At 45.5% G+C, this 21816-nt stretch overlaps 1 protein-coding gene across 14 annotated transcripts in view; it reads right to left on the bottom strand.

Moving 5' to 3' along the window:
* Positions 1 to 21816, bottom strand: part of FHOD3 (formin homology 2 domain containing 3) — a 546814-nt gene that overhangs the window by 86194 nt on the left and 438804 nt on the right. For 13 of the 14 annotated variants that reach the window (XM_055080580.1, XM_055080572.1, XM_055080570.1 and 10 more), the window contains 3 exons: positions 12308 to 12466; positions 2244 to 2426; positions 466 to 585 (listed from right to left, as the gene is read on the bottom strand). In XM_055080580.1, coding sequence (XP_054936555.1) covers positions 466 to 585; positions 2244 to 2426; positions 12308 to 12466 — 462 coding nt within the window. Of the gene's footprint in view, positions 1 to 465; positions 586 to 2243; positions 2427 to 12307; positions 12467 to 12799; positions 14464 to 21816 lie in introns of those variants that run through there. The other variant, XM_055080581.1, reaches the window with a different exon arrangement.

The following is a 21816-nucleotide window of genomic DNA, read 5'->3' as shown; positions in this document are numbered from 1 at the left end:
TGCTGGGATGGGGCGAAGGGGGCGGGGTCTCTGCCATGTAGGTATCTACAACTCCCCTAATCCCTTCCCTGCTGCTTTTCTACTTCCTGGCCCAAGATAGGCCATTAAAACAAAACAAAAAAAGTTTGTTTATAATGTGTATGAGTATAAATATTTAAGTGATAAGCTCAGGGGAAAAAAGAGAAAAAGGAGAAAACAGGGTAGAAGAAAATAGCTCCAAAGTCAATTTTGGGAGGAGCCAAGCTTCACAAGGAATAACGTGCTTATTTTTCTAAGTTTTCTTATTTATAGCAAGATACAGGCTTGAATAAATAGACCCTGATATTTTAAGAACAAAACTTCTAGATTTTCACCAAAAAACACAAAAACTGTTTGTTCAATTGTGCTTTGGAGGACCAGAGGTACGACCTCCACCGGCAAGTGAAGGGCAGGGATTTTGTGAGGAAAGGGATGGGAAAGACTTACATTAGTTCCATTTAGAAAGTTCCCAATGGCTAAGAGAGTAGACAGGATAAAGCCCAAGGTTTTATTGTTCTCCAACTGGTCTATTCCTTCCTTCAGGTCCAAAAGTGGTTCTGCCACTTCCTTTCAATTAAAAAAAAAGTTAGAAGAAGGTGATAAGGAGTGTAAATTTTGGTTTTACTTTGTTCTTTTTAATTTTTGTACAAGGTCATTACCAGTGGAGTTCTCCCAGTATAAGGCAATCCCACGTGATGGGCACATGCTCCCAGGTGTGGAAAAGAGCGGAAGGGCAGCAGGAGAAAGTCTAGCCCCAAAGTCTCCTCAGTGGAGACCAACTGGGTACCTATGGCTCACAGGAGCTTGGTTGGGTGACATCTGCTCTGTCATCCCCTGTCCCTGTCCATCTCCCAAGCTCAAGCAGGACACTCAGGTCATACTCTCCTCCCAGTCTCTCTTCTGACCATGGTTGATGTCTATGAAACGCTTCACCTGCATGTTCCTTCAGCATCTGAACCAGTCTTCCTCTTTGCCTTTCTCCTCCCAGGCAGATGACACTGGAAACTGTGGCCTCGTTGTCCCTGGACCCAGGTCTCCTAACCTCTCCTCTAGGCACTCTGTGGCTGGCCACCTCTTGGCCTGGGTTACTTTCTCAAAAGCCATCGTCCTCATTACTCCAACTTTCTTCATAACTCCCACTCTCTCAGGTGTCTAGCCTGCCCTGTGGCCTCATGGCCTCAGTCTCCCCTTCCTTCATGGACTTCCCATGCTTGGGGAGTCCTCACTGAGGCTCTCCCCAGGCATGGACCCCAAAGCCAGAAGCTTCAGCTTCATTCTCTCCAGCCTCGCTTCTGCTAGGCAGGCCCTCCCAGTCCCCGGCCAAGGCTGACTCAATGACCTGTTTTCTCCCTGAAGTTACCTCACTTTTCTCCAGAAAATCATCTGAACATGCTGACTAGTTCTGCAACCACGTCACCCTAGCAGTTCTAGGCTTCTTCAGCCTTGCCTGATTCTCGAATGGAGTCAAATATAGCAGTTTCCTCCTGAAGCAGCCTTAGCCCACTGCTACCTGCCTGGCCCTCAGAAAGGACCGTGCTCCCTCCTTTGTGGAAAGAGGAAGACCACACAGCCTCTCCACCTCCTCCGGGCACTTGCTCTCAGTCAAGCTCACCTCCAGCTCACCATCCCTCCCTCCCTTGTCCTGTCCATGGTTCCTTCTTCTCAGCCTGCAAAAAATACTCACCTCTCACCCATCCAGAGAGGACACCTGCTTCTTCCACTTTCTACTCGGGATGAGTGTTCCCATGTCTTCACTGTCAAGGTCCCTTTCCTTCTACTCTCCTCTCAACCTCTTGCAATCTGTTCATCTCAGATATTCTACTGTGATACTCTCTCAAAGGGACCCAGGGACCTGCTAGTTGCCACAGTCAATGGCAGTGAGGTGACCATCATCAGACAGAAGGATTGCAAGTCACTTCCCATATTGTGTCTTTCTGTATTGTCTAAATTTTCTACAATGAGCATAAGGAGTCAGAAAAACATTTGATAGTTTTTTTTTTTTTAAACAGTCAAGTATCTGAGGCTGGTGCCAGACAGACACTTTAGAATAAGCCCTCACTGGTAGGCTGCTCATCACTCGGTGTAGACATGACCCCAACACGATCAAACCCTCACCCTTCAAACCCTGTCTCAGGAATGATAGTTCACTATGTTCACCGTTAAAAAAATGAACGTTCTCAACTCTGGGGACATAGGACTGGCTGCCTCTCTTCCTAAATGCTTACCTTTTCTGTAGTTTCATAATCCATTTTGAACGCCCAGAGGTGGAGCCGAGCCGAGAGCTCGCTGATGGAGCAGAGTGTGAGGAGGAACTGCTCTGCACTGCCCAGGGGCACCTCAGGGTTGGCCAGCTGTGCTTCCTGGATTTTCTGCTTCTCTTCTTCAGTGGGAATCATGGTTAGAATTTTCTGGAAAGATGGAATGATACAGTATATTCTTAGTGATGGACCCTTCGATGTTTCCAAATTCATATGGTAACTTCTCAACCAGGTAATAGAGATATTCTGTTGTCAGTACTCTTATCATATACAGCTGCTATATACCAAATAAACTTTAGAGTAGAAAAGCCCTACGTAGCATCTAAATTTACATTCATTTGTTTTAACATTCTTTCTCTTTCTTTAAATCTCCTGTTTCATAAGCAACTTGCTCTAAATTTCCTGGTCTTGTACATGAAGGACATTCTAGGCAAGAAAGGGATGGGGGGGTGAGAGAAAGGTGAAAGAATAAGATAGAAGATTAGAGGACAGCTCCCTGTTCCCTAAGACATAGAGTAAAACGTGTTAAGAATATAATCTTCTCACAGATTAATTTAAGAGCTTACAAAAATAAATCATTTACCAAGAGCTCAGACTAACTTTTGTACATGGGCCATATTATAACTTTAATTGTTTTAAATATTTCAAGTATATTTTAAATTTTATAGAGAAATGAAAACATCTTAACATCAAGCTCAAGTCTGATGGAGGAAAAAATGATGATGGTACTTATAAAGAGCAATACTTACCTACTAATGGAAAGAGTATCACTTTCTGCTTTTATTTGTTTCTGGTAAAAGTCAATTGTGGAAGGCAGAGAGCGCAAACAGGCATCAGAAGGATTATGACTCTTATAAGTTCAAATTCCTTAGTGATTACATTTTAAAAGAAGGTAAAAATTCCCATCACGTGACATTTAACATACAACATTACGAAAGGGAAGGTGCCATTATTTTTCTCTCATTTATCGAATGAGAGTATCAAAGCAAGGAAATACACATTGTGCCATACTTTTCAGTAACTTATGTTAATTCATTAATTCTAAGTGGCTTTGGTTTTACTGCTCTACAATAGCAACCATCTGGATAAAGTGTGGGAAAGAGTTCCAGTTCTGGGGGAGATAGAGTAAGCAATACTCTGTCTGTCCCACTAAATGCAACTATACACCCTGGACAGCAGGCATGGAGCAGCTACTTGAAGACTTAAAAAAAAAAGAAATAGTGGTAGGTGGATTGAGGAAGAAGACCAGAACTGCAAGTTCAACTGAACTGGTAATGAGTTGACCATTTTTCCTCTGGTATTCCCTAGCCTGGGCTCAGGTAGCCCAAAAATCTGGAAGAGGGTATCAGGTGCAGACAGAGAGAACGCCAGGGGAGCCCTCTAGTTCTGACTCGAGGTGTGGGAAAGGGTCTCCTAGCGGTGGCAGCAAGGTTGGCAGGTCCTAAAACTCAGATGAAGGGAACATTCCTCTCCAGTCACTGGAGCTGTGGTTCCAAGAGGTGGGGCAAACCCCTTACGCTTTTCTTCTCTATCTTCTCTCTGCTTGGCCCCAGACATGGGCACAGTCATAGCAAGTGCATGGTAAAGTGAGGTAACTAAAGACCCAGCTTTCACTGGAGGACTTAAAAGGAAGGCCCCAGAAAACTAGAAAGCAGTGGGGAGGTCATGAAACATGAAGAGCCTGCAAAGCAAGGGCACAAAGCTGTTTAAGAACTTCTGAGCTTCTCCTTGAGCTGTTCATGTGTGAATCTGACCTTCAAAAGCACATTAAAGACTTTGAGACCTGAACTGGTCTTTGAAAACTTTGAAAACCGAGCTGACGCTGGAACAACAGTCCACAGAAGGTGGGTCAGAATCTGTGGCTTGAACTCCAACAAGTGATGGAACAATTCTCAATTCTTTTTATGAAACCAGAATGACCCTGATACAAAAACCAGACAAAGTTAATCTAATCAAGAAGAGAAAACTACATACCAATATCCTGATGAATCAGATGCAAAAATCCTTAACAAAATATTTTAAAGTATATAAATAAATGCCAATATATTAAGAGATATAAATCTATTGCTATACTTTATATAGCAATATATTTTAAAATAGCCACAAGGTTGGTTCCTTGAAAAAAATTAATCAATGCAATTAATCTACCAGATTAACAGTGTGAACAAGAAAATTCACAGTCATTTCAATCGACTCAAAAAAGTTTTGATAAAATTCAATTTCCATTCGTGACAAAAAACTCTCAGCAGCCCAGTAATAGAAGGCATTTCCCCCACCTGATAAGAGACATTTATAAAAAAAAACCCTACAGCTCATTTCATACTTAATGGTGACAGAGAGAATGCTTTCCCTCTAAGAATGGGAACAAGACAGGGTGTCCACTCTCACCATTCCTATTTAACATTGTGTGGAAATCCTAGCCAGGTATATAAAATTTTTAAAATGCATACAGATTGGAAAGGAAAAGATAAAACTCTTCCTATCACAGATGGTATAATTGTCTACCTAGGAAATTTTGAGGAATCTACAAAAAACTTATGAAACAATGAGTTAAACAATGTTGCATAATATAAGGTCAATATACAAAAAAAATCCATTTTATTTCTATATATTACTAATGAGCAATTACAAACTGAAATTTTTTTAAAATGCATTTACAATGAAATACTTAGGTGTGAATCTAACAAAGCACGTGTAGTATCTGCATTTGGAAAGTAGAAAATGCTGATGAAAGCAATCTAATCGTCTAAAGACGATCTAATTGAAGAGAGAAGGAACAGTGTTCACAGACTGAAGGACTCAACATAGTCAAGATACTAGTCTTCCCAAAACTGATGTATAAATTTAACTCAATTCCAATCAAAATAGCATGATTTTTTGTGGATATAGACAAGCTGATTCTAAAAATTATATGGCAAGGCAGAGGACCAAAACAGTCAAACCAAAATAATTTTGAAAAAGAATACCCTTGGAGGAGTCACATCACTTGACTTTAAGACCTACAATAAAGCTGCAGTATTAAGACAGTGTGGCATGGGCTGCATGATAGACACAGAGACCAGTGGGACAAAACAGGGCATCCAGAAATAGACTACACAAATATGGCCCAGTGATTCTGACAAAGGTATGAAGGCAGTTCGGTGGACAAATGGTAGTGTTTTCAACAAATGGTGTTGGATGGACCAACTGGAATCCATATGCAAAAAGTGAGCCTCAACTTAAACCTTCCACCTTCTACATAAGTTAACCCAAAGGGGATCACAGATCTAAAAGTAAGAAGTAACACTACAAAACTTTTAGAAGGAAACACAGGAGAAAATTTTTGTGACACGGGTTATGCAATGAACTCCTAGACATGATACAAAAAAAGAATAGGTTGATAAATTAACCTTCATCCAAATTAAACACTTTTCCTCTGTGAAAGACACTGTTAAGAGAATGAAGAGACAAGTTACAGTTCCTCAAAAGATTAAACATAGAGTTATCACATGACCCAGCAATTCCGTTTGTATTTATCCTAGAAAAATTAAAACAGTATTCACACAAAAACTTGTACATGAGTATTTGTAGTAGCTTTATTCATAACTGCTATGAACTGGACCAAGCTAAATATTCTTCAACGGGTGAATATTTATATTTACAAACAGCCAGTGGTACATCCCTACAATGCGATGATACTCAGCAATAAAAAGGGACCAACTGTAGATACAGACTGCGACTTGGATGAATCTCAGAGGCATCGATCATGCTGAGTGAAAGAAGCCAATCTCAAAAGGTTACTCGCTGTATGATTCCATGTGTATGACATTCTCGGAAAGACAAAACCATAGTGATGAGACTCAATCAGTCATTAACAGGGGCTAGGGGTGGGTTAAGGGTGTGACTAGAAAGGGACAGCACAAGAGCTTTTTTGGGAGATGGGACTGTTTTGAATTTTGACTACAGTGGTCATTGCATGAATTTATATATGTTTTAAAACTCAATAGACCTGGACCCCCTCCAAAAGTCAACTTTACTCTATATTAATTTTTTTTTAAAAAGCCAAAATGGGCTTCCCTGGTGGCGCAGCGGTTGAGAGTCCGCCTGCCGATGCAGGGGACACGGGTTCGTGCCCCGGTCCGGGAAGATCCCACATGCCGTGGAGCGGCTGGGCCCGTGAGCCATGGCCGCTGAGCCTGCGCGTCCGGAGCCTGTGCTCCGCAGTGGGAGAGGCCACAACAGTGAGAGGCCCGCGTACCGCAAAAAAATAAATAAATAAAATAAGATAAATTTAAAAAGCCAAAATAAAAGACTGGACACTTGACACCAGAATCAGCAAACATGCAGGTATCTACATGATTGTGCCTTAGGATGTATCTGGGTGGGGTAGTAGTTGTCCTAGGCTTCTGAAAGTGTTATCAGGGAGGGCTGTCTCAGGAGTTTATCAGAAGCCAGTGATGACAAACTGTATTGAAGACCTGTTTTGGGCTATGGTCAGAGTGAGGTCACAGGTGGTGAGCCCTAGATACCTCTTCTTCCAACATCCTCTTCATCACGGCCCCAAACACAGATTATGTGGGTGGAATGGAGCATCGGGGAGACTTTCAGTGACAATCCTCCTTGTTCTCCCACAGGCTGATGCTATTGATCCCACCTGTCCACACAGATGGCATTTAAAAAGGACCAAAACAATCCAAGCAGATGTCGCTTCTTCCAAAACACCCAGCATTTGAACTCAACTGGTTTTCAAAAGAAAAACTTAACTAAGAATTTGTATTTTAATTTTCTTAATGCTCAAATTGTTTTAAGCATGTACAAGAATTCTGAAATATAAAGTTGTCAATGCTTTTCCCCCTTCTTCAGAAGGCATTTTCCTGGGATGATTTTTGTTTGCTTTTTTCCTTTGGGAAAGTAATCAAACACTCTTCTGTTTTTCCTTTCTCTAATTTAAACCATTTGTTCACTACTGAAGATTTATGAGGTTGCCATCTGCCAGTTTATTTTACTTCTTTTTCACACATCACTGACAATAAAAATAGTCGTAAGACAGGGGGACAGGAGGTCAACGCTACCTCCTGTGAGGTGATGGCCCCTTTTTTCCATGAGCAGATGACAAGGGAATGAGCATACCTTTAATTTGCTCTTTACCATGTCAGTAGATTTACTGATGTTTCTGTGATGACCATTTGGTTTCACAGGGAGAAAAACATCAAACAGGCCCATGACATAATAATCTCAGTGTTTTTTTGTTTTCCTCCAGACAGTGTTTCTCCAGCACTGCTTTCAGTACGCTTGCCTTTGTATCTGAAAATCATATTTCAGATGAAAATTCATAAGTCTTACTTATTTTTTACGGACCCAAATGCTTTGGGGTTTGGCCATCTCATTCACCTGCAGATGAGACCATACTAAGTAATTATCATGTCTGGTGAGTTCTTTTTTTTTTAACATCTTTATTGGAGTATAATTGTTTTACAATGGTGTGTTAGTTTCTGCTTTATAACAAATTGAATCAGCTATACATATACATGTATCCCCATATCTCCTGAGTTCTGAACAGAACCCTGGCTATGACTCTGGATGAGAATCTAACAGCAGAAAGTTGGAGACTTTATGGCTGAGGCTAGTTTGGATGCAACGTGCAGTCTCATGAGACAATGGCATTCTCTTCAGGCACTTAATCTCAGGGAGGGGCTTTTTTTTTTTTTTTTTTTAGTTAACTTCTCAAGTTTATTTCTTGATAGCATCTTCTTCCGTTCTTATGATTACTCAAGTGAGGCATGTAAGGCAGAAATTATGCACCAAATTTACAGATGAAGATGCAGTGCCTGAAGCTAGGCTGGATCAACCAAGGCAGCGCTGGAGAACCACCCAGGGGCTCCTCCTACTTTCCAGCACCACGTCCATGCTCATGGCGATTCCACAAACTACCAGTGTGGCTAAGGTGCCCAGTCACTGGCACATTCTGATTCCTGGCACTGTGGACCCACCGATGGGCTCCTACGCTCAGGCTCACCTGCGCGTGTCCAGCGCTCACTCAGGGACCCGTGGACGGGGTTCCCCAACACAAATTGCTTGAGAAGATACTGTAGTTTTGTACAGGTGGCCAAAGGAAACTTCTGTTTCTAGGATGCTGACTGGCTTGGCAGCCGAGCAGGGCCAAGTTAAATGTCATTTGGGGCCATTCAATTGTGTTACCCTCTGAGTAAACACAGACTCTAAAAATGAGAAAAGCAAGGATAAAAACGAAAACCCTTCCTACTTCCATCTGTGATATCTCAGCGATGTTCTACTTGGGAAGATATCATTAATAATACTTAGAGATGCCCCCAAATCATATTCTAAAGTTTAATACTCTTATGAAAAACTACTTCCTTAATGAAGTTACTTACTCCCATGGGTTTTCATCATGAATCAGATACAAAACATGGGGTTGACAAACAGGATGTCAGTGAATACATCCTAATCACGTCCAGGTACACAGAGGTTTCGTTTCGAATGACCCCATTAAGCCGTGGTGCCATGCTACAGGGCCTGCATCCAAGAAGCAGACGGTTTGGCAAAAGGCCATTTGGGCATAAGCTGGAAATCATATTAGTGAAGATCTGTAAGGACACAACTTACATCTCTTCTCAGCCCTGACTTAACTCTTGAACAACAAGCCTAGACAATAAGCTTTGGTGGAGTAGCTCTGCACTTGGATGAAGATCATCTCTACCCCTTGGGCCCCTGGGATCAGTGGCCAGAGACAGCAGGTAACAGCTGGGAGGGCCTGGGTTCTGTCTTCCCCACCAGGACTGGTTTCTTCTGGATTCTCAGCTACAGCTGACAAGAACTGAAAATATACATAGTCTCTGGATTTGCCCAGGCAGCTTCAGATGAGGGGTTCTCAATCAGGGTGATTCTGTCCCCAGGGTATATTGATGAAGTCTAAGAGACATTTTTGGTTGTCACCCCTGGATGGGTGCCACTGGCATCTTGTGGGCAGAGGCCAGGGATCCTGAACACCCTACAATGCACAGGGCAGCTCCCACAATAAAGAACTGTCCAGCCCAGAATGGCAATAGTGCCAGTTGATAAACCTTGCTTTCAACACATACTGGTAAAAATGTGTAACTCCATGTCTTGTGACTATATATGAATTTAGCGAGCACTCAAGACACAATAAGCTCTCAGGAAGGGTTAGGCAGTGTTTTCTATGGCTGTGTCCTCTCACTGTACCTCATTTCATATGCCAGCTACTCCCAGAGGAAAACCATAGGCAGCGCTGTGATGCGGACTGTGTTGCCTCATGCATCTTCTCACTCCCCTTTCAGATTCCCTCTTATTCTTTTCGGTGGGTGAGCCCAGGCCCAGACAGCCCACCTGAGCTGGCCGCTGCCAGGGCTGGCCGCCGCCAGGGCTGGCCTGTGGGTTGCACTTCAGACTCAGGCTCTAGAAATCATATTTCAGCTCGATCTCTTACTGGCTTGTGAGCTTGGACACAGACAAACGTTGGAACTCACCCTCTTCATCTTTAAGATGAAGAACATAATAGTATGTACCTCGTAAGGTTCTGATGAGCATCTGTGTGAAGCACCTACCTGGTGTCTGGCCCACAGGAGGAAACCTAGGAAAGTCAAGTTTAGTTAGTGCTCTGCTGCTCCTATATCCGTCATCATTACTGTACCTATCATTCCTTCCTGGATCAAAAAGGTGCTCAGCTGGAAACCAGTCAGAAAAGGAAAAAAATAATTTGATTCATTCTAAAATCTAAGTAACTTAGTGTATCCGAAACTCTCCCCACCCAGGGAGACTGACATTTAAGGAAAGAAAAAAAGGCAAAACCAAAAGGCATCCACCTCTCCTGATGGACTTTCAAGTTCTCATGGCAATAAGGGGAAATATTTTTAAAAGGGGAAGTTGTCATTTTTTCCTTCAATCAAGCTGGCCCTGGCTGCATTTGGAGCCTATGTATGAATCCGAAGCTTTTGCAGTCTTTAAAAGATCTTGTGAAGTAAACAGGATGGCCAGAGTGTGCGCTAGGACCTACTACTCTGTCTGTCCTATGTGAGAGACACTTTGCACTTGGTTTGTCCCGCTTGGCAGCTCCCACCTGCCCAATGCCCTTCTCTCTTGCTGCTCTGTGCGTCCCAGGGTGGAGGTGCCTCACACTGCGGCTGGGCCTGCCCCCTTCTTCCTTGCTGTCTGGCAGCTGCCTCCGTGTCCCTCTCTGTATTTGCCTACTGTCACCTGCTCTCTCCTTTTTACACCCTCCCCGGTCTGCCACATGCCCTCACTCCCTGGCTCTGTTGACCTGCTGTGCTGCATGGCCTGACTCCAGGGCTCGGGCTCCACCTCCTCTCCAGCCAGAGGGAAGTGCATTTCCCTCATCGTACCTGCTCCTGGCAAAGGCTGTGTGTGTGTTTCTCAGGGCACAGTTGCTTAGGCCTCGTACTGGTTTCCTAGGTTTGCCATAACAAAGCATCACAAACTCAGGGGTTCCAAACAAAGGAAATTTATTCTCTCACCGTTTGAGAGACTAGAAGTCTAATATCAAGGTGTCGGCAGGGCCATGCTCTTTCTGAAGACTCGAGGGGAGGATCTTTCCTTGCCTTGTCCTCGCTTCTGGTAGTTGCCGGCAGTCCTTCATGTTCCTTGGTTTGTAAACGCTTCCCTCCAATTTCTGCCTCCATCATCACATGGTGTTCTGTTCTGTGTGTCTTCCTGTGTATCCTCTGTGTTCCCATGGCATTCCCCTCTCTGTGTCTATGTCCAAACCTCTCTCTTCTTAGAAGGATATCAGCCAGTGGAGTAGGACCCACCCTAATCCAGGATGACTTTATCTTAACTTGATCATGTCTGCAAAGACCCTATTTCCAAATAAGGTCACATTCTGGGGTTCTGGGTAGGCATGGATTTTGAAGTTTGTACTCAATCCAGTACAAACCTCTGGAACACGGCTTTTCCTGTGGAGGTCTCTGCTTTCCAAAGCACAAAGGCACGGCTGTCCTCCTGGGTCCAGGCATCACTTTGCCCCATGGGCCCCATTGCCCCCTACCACACTCAGGGCTGGAGACGCATCCGGCACAGCCCCCCAGGCCTTCCTCACTTTCAACTCTCCTGCCAAAGCCTACTCTCCCTCACTGCAGCCAGCCTTCATTGACTTTCTTCACTCTCGAGGCTTTCAAATAAGACTGGGTATGAAGGAATCTCAAATATGGAGAGCCTTTAAAGGAATCCAGGGCTCTTTGCCGATAGAAGGATGGGGTGGGTGTCACCCAACGTCATGAAGCAGTGTCCTCAGATCCCCACTCTGACCCAGTGGGCCTCCAGGCCATCCACCCGTCTGTAGGAATCTGTGGGCTGAGCCATTGGTTTCACTCACTCTTTCTCTGTTATGAGAACAGGAGATTTAACTTCCTACAGACAGGCACCAGCCCACAGCGAAGGGTGAGCAGGGCCTGGTGGAAGGGCACTGGACCCTGGCAGAGCAGGGGAGCTGTGGCGCCAGCTGGGCCGCCTGCCAGCCATGTAGTCACAGACAAGGCACCCAATCTCTCTCCACTTGTGCCACCCAGATTAACAAATGCTGCAGACTCAGTGGGCTTGGGTTTTCCAACTGATCAAATGAAACCCATCTCTACACACCCCAAAGGGTGCCAAGAGAGAAACAAATCCGCTAACACGGAGTGAGCACGTATGGAAGACCCTACTTTTGAGACTGTTCATTAAATGTATTTGGTTTGAAATGATGTGAAAGAAGGCATCCCAGCCCCACCCCCGTGGAGGTTGTCAAATTCTTCTTCCACGTCGAGGTAGGCGGAATGTGGTCAGAAGGAAGTCAGTAAATGAACCAGAGAGTGAGGATCTCTGAATTTCCTAGGCAAAGTGGGGCTTCTTTCCCCCCAGAAGTTAAAAAACAAGATGTGAAAATTATTAACATTATTCAGAATCTGGCTGAGACAGAAATATGGCAAGCCACCCTGTGGAGAAAGTCACATTGGACACAGTAATGTTTACATATGCAACCTATTACAGAACACAATAATGCTCCATAGAGCTCCTCTTACCTCAATCCCTTCTTTGTTTAAGGCATATTCATCAAAATTCAAAATGGCTATCTTAATCGTTCTTGGAGGGGGCAGTACCGTCAGACCAATATTAATAGCATTGCTCCTCTTGGAATCCAGGACGATGATCTCCTGCTTTTTTCCATCTGCAGCAGTTTTCTTGTGATAAAATAAGGAGAATCCAAGATTAATGCATCATCTTTGGTCCTCTATTAAAAGCAAACTCACAACTTACTTAGACATGAAAACAAATGCCCTCAGTTTAGCTCAGGGAAGGACTGGCTACCTCTCAGCACAGCAGAGATCAGGGATTAGTTCCAAGAGGCCGCCAAGAGCAGGGCAGCAATGGAACTTCGCGAGTCAGACACATTACAAAATAAAATTGATTTGCCTTCAATTGGGAAAAATGTGATATTTTGCAAGGAAAAAAAAAAAAAAACAACCTGTTTTTTTTCCATAGAAGCAGTGGAAACAAAACTCAAACCTCTCAGAGTTCCCCTCCTGCAGGCTGCGAGGTGTCGGAATGTGACTTGGTTGGCCCCGGAGCGTGTGGTGTGTGCCCAGAGATGGAGAAAGCTGGTCCGCGCACCGAGGAGATGGGAGCCAGAGGGGAATCCGGCATCGCTGGCCGGTCAGCCCTTCTGCATCTCAGGGGCTCCTCTCATCATTCCAACATCCTCCGCCCCGATACCTGAGCGCTTCCTCCTCTCCTGCTACACTCAGCCATCTGGGCAGCTGCCCAGTGGGTGGGTGAAGAGGAGAGAGGGATAAACTAGCAAAGAGGCCGAGGAGGGGGACCATGTCCCCACAGAGCCCTGATGTACGTGGCCTCCCTGCTGCCCTGACATCCTCGGGGCAGTCCCTGCGGCCAGCCCCGGGCTGGCACACGGCCAGAAGCCAGGAAGGGTGTGAGGTGCTGAGCCAATGCTCACCTCTGCCCAGAGCTGTGACAAGGCCCCCAGCTTTCCCCTTCAGCTCTCGGGAAGCCAAGGGCGGGTGGCAACCGGGACAGGTGGAGGGGGGCCGGCCAGCAAGCTCCCTGTGCCGCACAGCTTCCCTTGAGGCCACAGGGCTGGGAGGAGGATGATTTTGATTCATGAAACAAGCCTGGGGTGACGAGGATGGGTAAGACACGTCCAGCACAGTGATGGGGTGTGCTCACCGTGTGAGGGACCCAGCTGTGGGGTAACTAACTCACCTGGTGGTGGAGGGGGTTAGGGTCTGGAGAAGCTGCCACCTGAGCTGGACCCTCAAGACCGTCCAGGACTAGCCTGGGGCTGGGAGAGAATATAAGGAGAGGAGAAGTGCCTTGTCTAGTTCCAGGGAACTGCCAGGGATGAAGCTGGAGGTTTGGGGCCCATATGGCGGAGCTCCATGAATCAGCTGCTCAGAACACCCCTGCAGGCAGGCCCCAGCCGAGCAGCTGACAGCTGCTCAAGGTCGGCCTCCTGTGCTGAGGCCTCAGCCTCTCCTCTGAGGAAGGGAACCAGGCTGGGCCTGGGAGCAACTGAGCCGTCCAGGGAAGCTGGTTGCTGTAGCACAGGAGGTTGGGAGCTGGCAAGGAAAAACGGCTGCGGCCCCTTAAGTCCTACTGAGCTCTTCCAAACTCAATTGCTAACATTCTATTTTAGGTCCTTAAACATGCATTTGGGAATAAATTACAATTTCTTCATGAAGAAAATAACCGAAAGCATCCCAGCTGTTTGGCCGCCTGGTAGCCAGGAGGAACAATTCCTGTGGGTGTGCTCGTCGGCTTGGAAATGTGAGCTCCCAGGGACACGCGGCATAAGTGCACACTCACTCTGTAGGGCAAGCTTGTCTTCTACATATTTAAGCAAATAAGCTGATCAGGAGCCCCTGAAATTTAGCTGAAATCTACTTTAAAATATTATTTTGTATATAGAAGGCTAAGAAGGAATGAGAAAAGGTTTGACAAAATGCTGATTACAGACAATGGAGACAGATGTGATGACTTGCGATGCCCACATTGGGGTGCGGGGTGTCCAGGTGCTGCAGGGAGCCTGTCCAACATCCATTCCCTCTTCCCTGCTCACCAACAGGGACTTGATTTTTTTCAGGCTGGTAATATGTCGGTGAAATCAGTCACCTCCCTGGACCCTTGGCAGGTAAGGCTGGCAGTTTGGGTTTTTGTTTTCCTGATTAAAAAGAGATAGACCCAGTGAGCCATGCCTTTTGCCTTTCCTCCTTCTTCCTGCCTAGAATGTGGTTGTGAGGCCCGGAGAGACAGCAGTGAGACATCTCACGAGAATAAGGAATGAAGCCACATGGATGGCAGCATGGAAGACGGAAGAAGCCTGGGACCTGGCATTGGAGAGGCAACTACCCACAGCTAGGCTCCAGCGCAGGAAGCATTCATGGGAAGGCAGGCAGGGGTACCCTGGGAATCATTAGCCCTTAGCCCCCCCATCTATAGAGTCCCCGTCATTCTAGGAGCCTGCAGAGATGCCCGAGCAGGCCCAGCCCAACTGCAGCCTTTGTGCAAATGAGAAAAAGATGCCCACCTCCAGGGAGACACAGCCCCATGGCAAACAGCTTGGGAGGGGAGCACCGCTCAGATTTCAGCCCTCCCCCCTCAGCCAGCGTCCACGTGCAGCAAGCAACCCACACAGACTCAGGGGTGGCTCTGAGCCTGAGATGTCCTTGCCCCCATTCTCAGTAGAACTCAGCTCACATCAACGGACACACCCACACCCACACCCCCCATAAGTCGGGAAGAAGCAAGCTTCTGGGCATCCTGAGATAATGGGGAAGCTATCTTCACAAACGACGCTACATGTTTTCAGAGCACTTCCAACCACTTCGCAAAGGAAGGAATAAGAATTAAAGTCATATCTGAAATTGAATTGTTAAATCTCTGGAATTTATCCAAGAGGTATTTTAAATGCTCTTCTTCATAATTAAAACAGACTCCACTGGATGCTACTGACCCCTCAAGTGCCTTGGCGGCTGTCCTGCCCGACACGAGGGGTGGGTCATGCGGGCTTGTCCAACTCTCTCTCCTCCCCTCCCACAACAAACTGGAGCAGCGCCTGCAAGAACAAGCCAAAGTTCTCCGTGCCCGGAAGCATGCGTCCTGTCTAGGGATTAGCCGTCATCAATTCTGATCCATTTCAATCCTCTTTCAGGGTCAAAGCCCAGACCAGCAAGAGTGACCTTCACTACATCCTTCACCTGGTCCTGTGTCTGAGTCACTGTCGCCCATCCTCTTCCACAAAGCCTCTCGTGCCCCGTCCTTCATTCCCGCCACCTGCACCCTGAGCCTGACCCCTGGTGCCAGCCTCCCAGGGCAGCCCACCAGGGGCCTCCTGCTTCCAGCCTCTGCTCACCCCGAGCCCATTCATCCTACTCTTGCTAAGAGTCTTTCTCAGGCACCCATCTCCTTATTGCACTTCTTTGATCTAACAGTCTGTGACTGTCCATTGTTTGAAATCAGAAAAATAGGAAATTGGTCAATGATAGAAAGAGGAGATAAAGCAGATAAGACAGAGGGTTCCTTGTAAAGGATGTTAGGAAATGTTAAATGACCCTCTAAAGGCATCTGGAAAGGAAGGGCTAAGATGTGATGGGGCAAAGGTGGAACAGGGTTGGGAGGATGACAGGAGGTGATACTTCTAGGCAGGAGATGAGAAAGTTGTTTTGCATTTTACTTGAGCCCAGACACATCCCAAAAAACAACACACAAACAAGGAAACAAAACGCCCAAACCTCCTGAAATATCAGTACAGGGCCTACTTGAAGGAACTGACAAAATTTTCTTGAGAGCAAAAGAAAAAGATGTGCATAAATGAGAAACATCATGTTCCTGGATAGGAAGCCTCATTGTTGTAAGGATGTTCATTATCTCTCCTCATAGAATTTATATATAAATAATATATATATTTAAAATGATGCTAATCCAATTCCAACAAGATTTTTTTGGAATTAAAAAATATTCTAGAGTTACTATGAAAGAATATATGTGTAAAAAATCCATAAGTAGAAATATATATAATATCTACCCAATTAGCTCTAAAAACTTATTATAAAAATGATATAATTAACGTGTAGCCCTGGCACTAAACAGCTACAATGATAGAACAGAATAGAATGAAAGTACAGAAAAAGCTCTCATACAGTGATCCAGGGCATTCCAACAAGAGCACAAGATCAGTGAGTCACAATCCATTATGAAAGCCCAATTCTAATATGGAACCAAAGAAAGTAACTTTAAGTCAAAAAACTCAACATGGTAGGTTAACATCACGACAGACTGGATTGACTGACATCTTCCTTCTTTAAAAAAAAAAAGCCAGCAGAAAGCAAGAACACAGGCTGTGTGGGAATGGCCAAGGGTCATCATGGCTGGATTATGCCACACCTCATGAGACCCCTCTGCTGATCGGCTTCTCAAGATGTTATCAGTGATGGTACACGACAGCAAACCCTGAGCAGGAAAAGAGGCTGAGAAGCAAGCTCAGTCCTTCAACTGTCTCTTTCTGGCTGGCAGGGTATCTTCCCACATTTATTTATTTTTTGCCTTTTTTGATATAGATCTCATTTCCTTAAACGAATATTTCCCGAGTGCCTGTTAGGCGCCTACGCCTTGAATGGGGACATTTTTCATGGAGACCAACAAAAACATGGGGGGCCACGATGCCACCGGCAGCAATGGTCAGTCCTGGGACAACAGGAAATAAGCGTTTCTGCCTCAATTCTTTGATAAAAGGTCTATCAGCCAAACCTCTGCCCTCAGGTCTCAAGAACTAACAGGGCAGAAAGGATGCTGAGGGAGGCTCCTGTGGGTGGGGCTTCAGGCACAGGATGCTGGACTAGGGGGCTGCTGGAAGTGAAAATGGGAACAACTGTCTCTGGGGCAAGAGAGTTGCTCCAGCAACAGAGTGGAAGTGAGCAGAGTCGGGGGAACCAGGGTGGGAATGTCTTTGAACATGCAATGTCCCCAAGTACATCCAGAAGTTCTCAAGGTAAAAGAGGAACTTACTTCTTGAAGGGGCAGGGGGCACTCTAGGAAGAGGCCAGGCTCTGATTTGCTTCCAGAAAGCCTAGTGAAGCTGAACTTCTGAGCCAAACGAGGCAGTGACACCCAGAACCTCCTTCAAAACAACAACTATCAGGGAGCCTCCAACCTGCCAACAGTTGCCCTTCCAGAAATACTGTCTCTGGAGAAATGCTTCAGGCTTGCGTGGAATTGAGGGCTTCTGTTTGTTTTTGACTTGGCCAAGAAGATTGCAGGGAGTGGGGAGAGGGTGTAACAGCCAAAAGGGTGAGAGACCGAGGTTACCCTCTATGGCAAGAGATGCTGCCAAGGCCAGCAGAGACCTCTTAGAGAGAAGGGGCAGGAAGGAAGTCACCAAGGCAGTTCAGCTCCTTTTTCCCAAGCTGTCCAAGAGGGCTGAGGGTCCAGTTCCAGGAGGCAGAAGTGAGCCCCTCCAGGAGGAAGCTTCAAACAGGCGGTGTCCGTGACCACAAGACTTACAGAATTTGTAAGAAGCATAGAGGAGGTACTCAATTTAAGCAGTGAGTGCTAACTGCCAAGGCTTAGGGGTAAGGGCTGTGACTTTCCCCTGCAGCCCTAGATTCACCTGGTGGTCAGCTCCCTGGGTGGGGGCCGTCTCTCTAGAACCAACTAGCTCCAAGAGGTTGGGCCCTGCAAACTCAGCCATTCCAAGGGGCAGAAAGTCACATACGACAGGAATATTTTTTAGAACGGTTAAACCACCTATTCAGGTCTTCTCAGGGGGCCTGCGGGGCACCGCCAATCCCGATACAGAGACGGATGACCACAGGCCTCACAGGGAGGAGACATGCAAGTCAGGTTTTTGGATAGAACAAAGTATTGCCTCCAAGAACAAGTCTTTTAGAATCTTCAAGTAAAGAGACAAACTTGATTTTGAATGGTTATGGGGTAGGTGACCGCCCTGTAAGAGTGACCACAACCTGACAGCGTTCAATATCCTGAGGACGAGACCATTACTCCCCCTCATAATCATTCAGTTTTGGAAAAGAGAAGAGTGAATATTCAGGCAGCAGTTAGGAAAAAGTGGAAAGGAAAACTTTAATGCTAAACCGTAGTCATTAAGTTTAGAGGCTAATTTAAAATCTCACATTGGAATCTCGGGAAAGTCACGCTGAGACAAAGCCTAAGAAAATCAATAGCATAACAAAAGACTGACCTGTTAACACAGCACAAAAGCACATTCTTCCCTCTTGCACTGGGTCTACCAAACAACCCTGGGAGGTCAGGCACACAGGATCAGGCCTGGTTTCTTTCTTTTTTTCCCCCCCATAATCAAAAACAGGCTCAGAGATGTTGACCGACTTGCTCAAGGTCACACAGTTAGAGGTAGAGTCCAGACCAAATGAAATTTAAAATTTCAGTAGCAAAGCATACAGATCATTGAGGAGAAAGAGAGAGTCTTTTTTTAAAAAAAAAAATGACAAGATTTTAAAATCCCCAATGGAAGAGCACGAGGAAGTGTTCAGAGCATGAGCTTGAAAGTAGCCGAAACAAAACGGAATCCAGGGATGACACGAACAGATTCAGGAGCCCTGAAGGGTAACTGCAAATATCCAGAGCCTCAAATCACCCAGGTGGGTCAGCTGGGGTCTGACCCATTCACAGCCTGGAGACCTTGCCAAGTCACTGAATCTCTCTGTGTCTCGTGTCCTCTCTGGGACCCAATCTCACAGGGTTTGTTGTGAGGATGAAAGGAGACAATGGATGTAAACCAGTGAGAACAAGGCTTGGCACCTGGTAAGCACAACAGAAGTGTCTGCTGGGACTATTAGAAGAGTATTACTGGTATTAACACATGTAAAACATTCAGGAAAATACCTGGAAAATAGTGCTTTCTAAGAATTAGCTCTTAGCTTTTTTTCACTACCTATGACTTCTTTTATTGTCATTTTTAACCTAATAACATTGTATTTTTAAAATATATGGTTTACCAACGTGTATTTTTCATAACTAATGCATCTACCACGCTTACTGATCAAAGGCACCTACCTAAACAGGAGTGTCAGATCAGACCAGTGTCCCCACCCTGAATAGTGATAGTTGCAGGAGACAGTGCAGGGACTTGATACTCAGTTTAGCCTGCAGAGCTGCTTCCCGGGGACATGGACAACTTGCCTGGGGCTTCCTGCATGAATGAAAAGAGCTTATGGATGCTCATTAGAGTCTGTGCAGACCCCCAGGCACATGGACAGTGCCTGGTGTGGGAAGTAGATCTAGTAAATGAGCCGTGTCACACCATAATAAAGACGGCCAAGGTCCAGAGAAGGGCCACCGAGAAGGCATAAAATTCCACGTGGGAGGAGAGGACAAAATGAGCAGAGTAGGGAGGGGGCCACGAGCAAAGATTGTGGGGGCTCACAGTCTGGGCAGGTGGGTAGGGCTTGCCTTCCACAGTTTTCTGAAATGTTGACATGGAGAACCACCCCTTTGAATTTTTAAAGAGTAATTTTACTAGACACAAAGGATGCAGTTTTTAAAGAGTAGTTATTCAGCACACAGAACTTGTCATCTCAGAGGGTGCTGGGACTGAAAATAGAAACTGGGACATGATTTATTAAGAGAACTCAGAGTTGGAGAATACTGCTAAGTTTGAGAGCATTTCCATGAAAGGCGACTGATCTCTCAAAACGCTTGTCAGCATCACTGTCACAGACCCTGGGGCTGGCTCAGCAAGGCACGAGTTCTAGAAATGGTAAATCATTCCTCCTCGTTCCCCGCTAACTGCCAAAAGAGTGACGCCACAGGATATTTTCAAAACTGTCCATTGAGAAAGTGACAGTGACAGTGATGCCACGATACAGATGTCATAAAGATGTGACTGCTATGGAATTTTCCTAAGTCCTGTAACGAGGGAGAAGGCCATATACATGGGAAAGCACTAAGGCAAAAGACAACAACCACATCCAAAAGCCAAAGAAACCTAAATAAAAGCTGAAAAACCTTTAGTTCAGAGCAGAGTTTCTGAGGACCTGGCCAGAATAGCCTTGCTTATTGGTAAGTTTAGGAAACAAATGTTAACTTCCCATATTTATTCTTAGAGTCTTTTACAGCAGAGGCCAACTGTAAAACAGTTACATTTCTAATGTTAATGTAGTTTATCTAGTAGCCTAACCAGGAGACTTTTGAGAGGGGAAGGGAGTACTCTTAATAATTATGCTGGGACCTCCACACAAACCAGGATCATCCTGGATACATTAGGGTGTGTGATCACCCCAGATAAGCCCCAAAGTTGGGTTTGGAATTTCCAGGGAGAATTCAGGTTTTCTGAGGGTGCTGTTCAAGAAAATAACATACTTCCTTATGACCTGAACTTGAATATAAGGTAGGAAGATTTTCCTCTCTTCTCAGGAGAATAAAATGGAGGTGGACGTGGGGGGCCAGTGAAGGAGTCAATGTGGAAAGTGATGGTGGGAAAGATGCCCCCCTCAATGGTGCCTCATTTTTGACTTTAAATCAATGGTTCACAACTTTGACTGAGGACCCAGGGGAGATTTTCAAAATAACCCAGGCCAGGGCTTACCTCAGACCAATAAATCATCATCTCTGAATTTTCTTAAAGAGTCACTGCTAATAGTTTCTGAGATATTTCGAAACTTCAAGGTAAATAAAGTTGAACAAATTTCTCCAAATCCATTCCGGAGCCCCCTCCCCTTAATAAAGCAATGAACCCAGGTGAGTAAGACAGCAATGAGTCCCCAAAGGGGAAGTCAGGTCCCTTCTCCCTTCTGTGCCCCTCTTCCACTCCGTACCTTTTGTGGTCTCTCTGGATCTGGGAGTATAAAAGCTGCCCTTAGGGGGCAAGAGGGAATTGGCTGTCGAGGATTAGGCACAGGGGTGGAAGGCCACTTCCTGGGGCTCCTCAGGGTGATGTCAAGTCCATGGAGGGTACCTCCCCACCCCCAGGGGCTTTCTGCCCTGACCTCCTACTCTGGGGTTATTTTAACCACCTCTTATGCCATTCTCCACATCTTAGACCAGCAGAAGAAACACAACATGATGAAATTTAGTGCAGGATTTCTGTCTTTTTCCTCAAAATATAATTAAAATCATCTTACTAAAAAGTTATATAGAGAGATTGGCTCAGGACGGTGGAGTAGAAGGACGTGCTCTCACTCCCTCTTGTGAGAACACCAGAATCACAACTAACTGCTGAACAATCATCGAAAGGAAGACACTGGAACACACACACACACAAAACAACCAAAGACAAAGGAGAAGCCACAATGAGATGGCAGGAGGGGCACAATCACAATAAAATCAAATCCCATAACTGCTGGGTGGGTGACTCACAAACCGGAGAACACTTATACCACAGAAGTCCACCCACTGGAGTGAAGGTTCTGAGCCCCACGTCAGGCTTCCCAACCTGGGGGTCTGGCAACAGGAGGAATTCCTAGAGAATCACACTTTGAAGACTAGAGGGATTTGATTACAGGACTTCAACAGGACTGGGGGAAACAGAGACTCCACTCTT

Source organism: Physeter macrocephalus, chromosome 19, assembly GCF_002837175.3.
Source record: "Physeter macrocephalus isolate SW-GA chromosome 19, ASM283717v5, whole genome shotgun sequence".
Lineage (NCBI taxonomy): Eukaryota > Metazoa > Chordata > Mammalia > Artiodactyla > Physeteridae > Physeter > Physeter macrocephalus.
The sequence above is the reverse complement of the archived record's forward strand: the minus strand, read 5'-3'. Positions and strand labels throughout refer to the sequence as shown.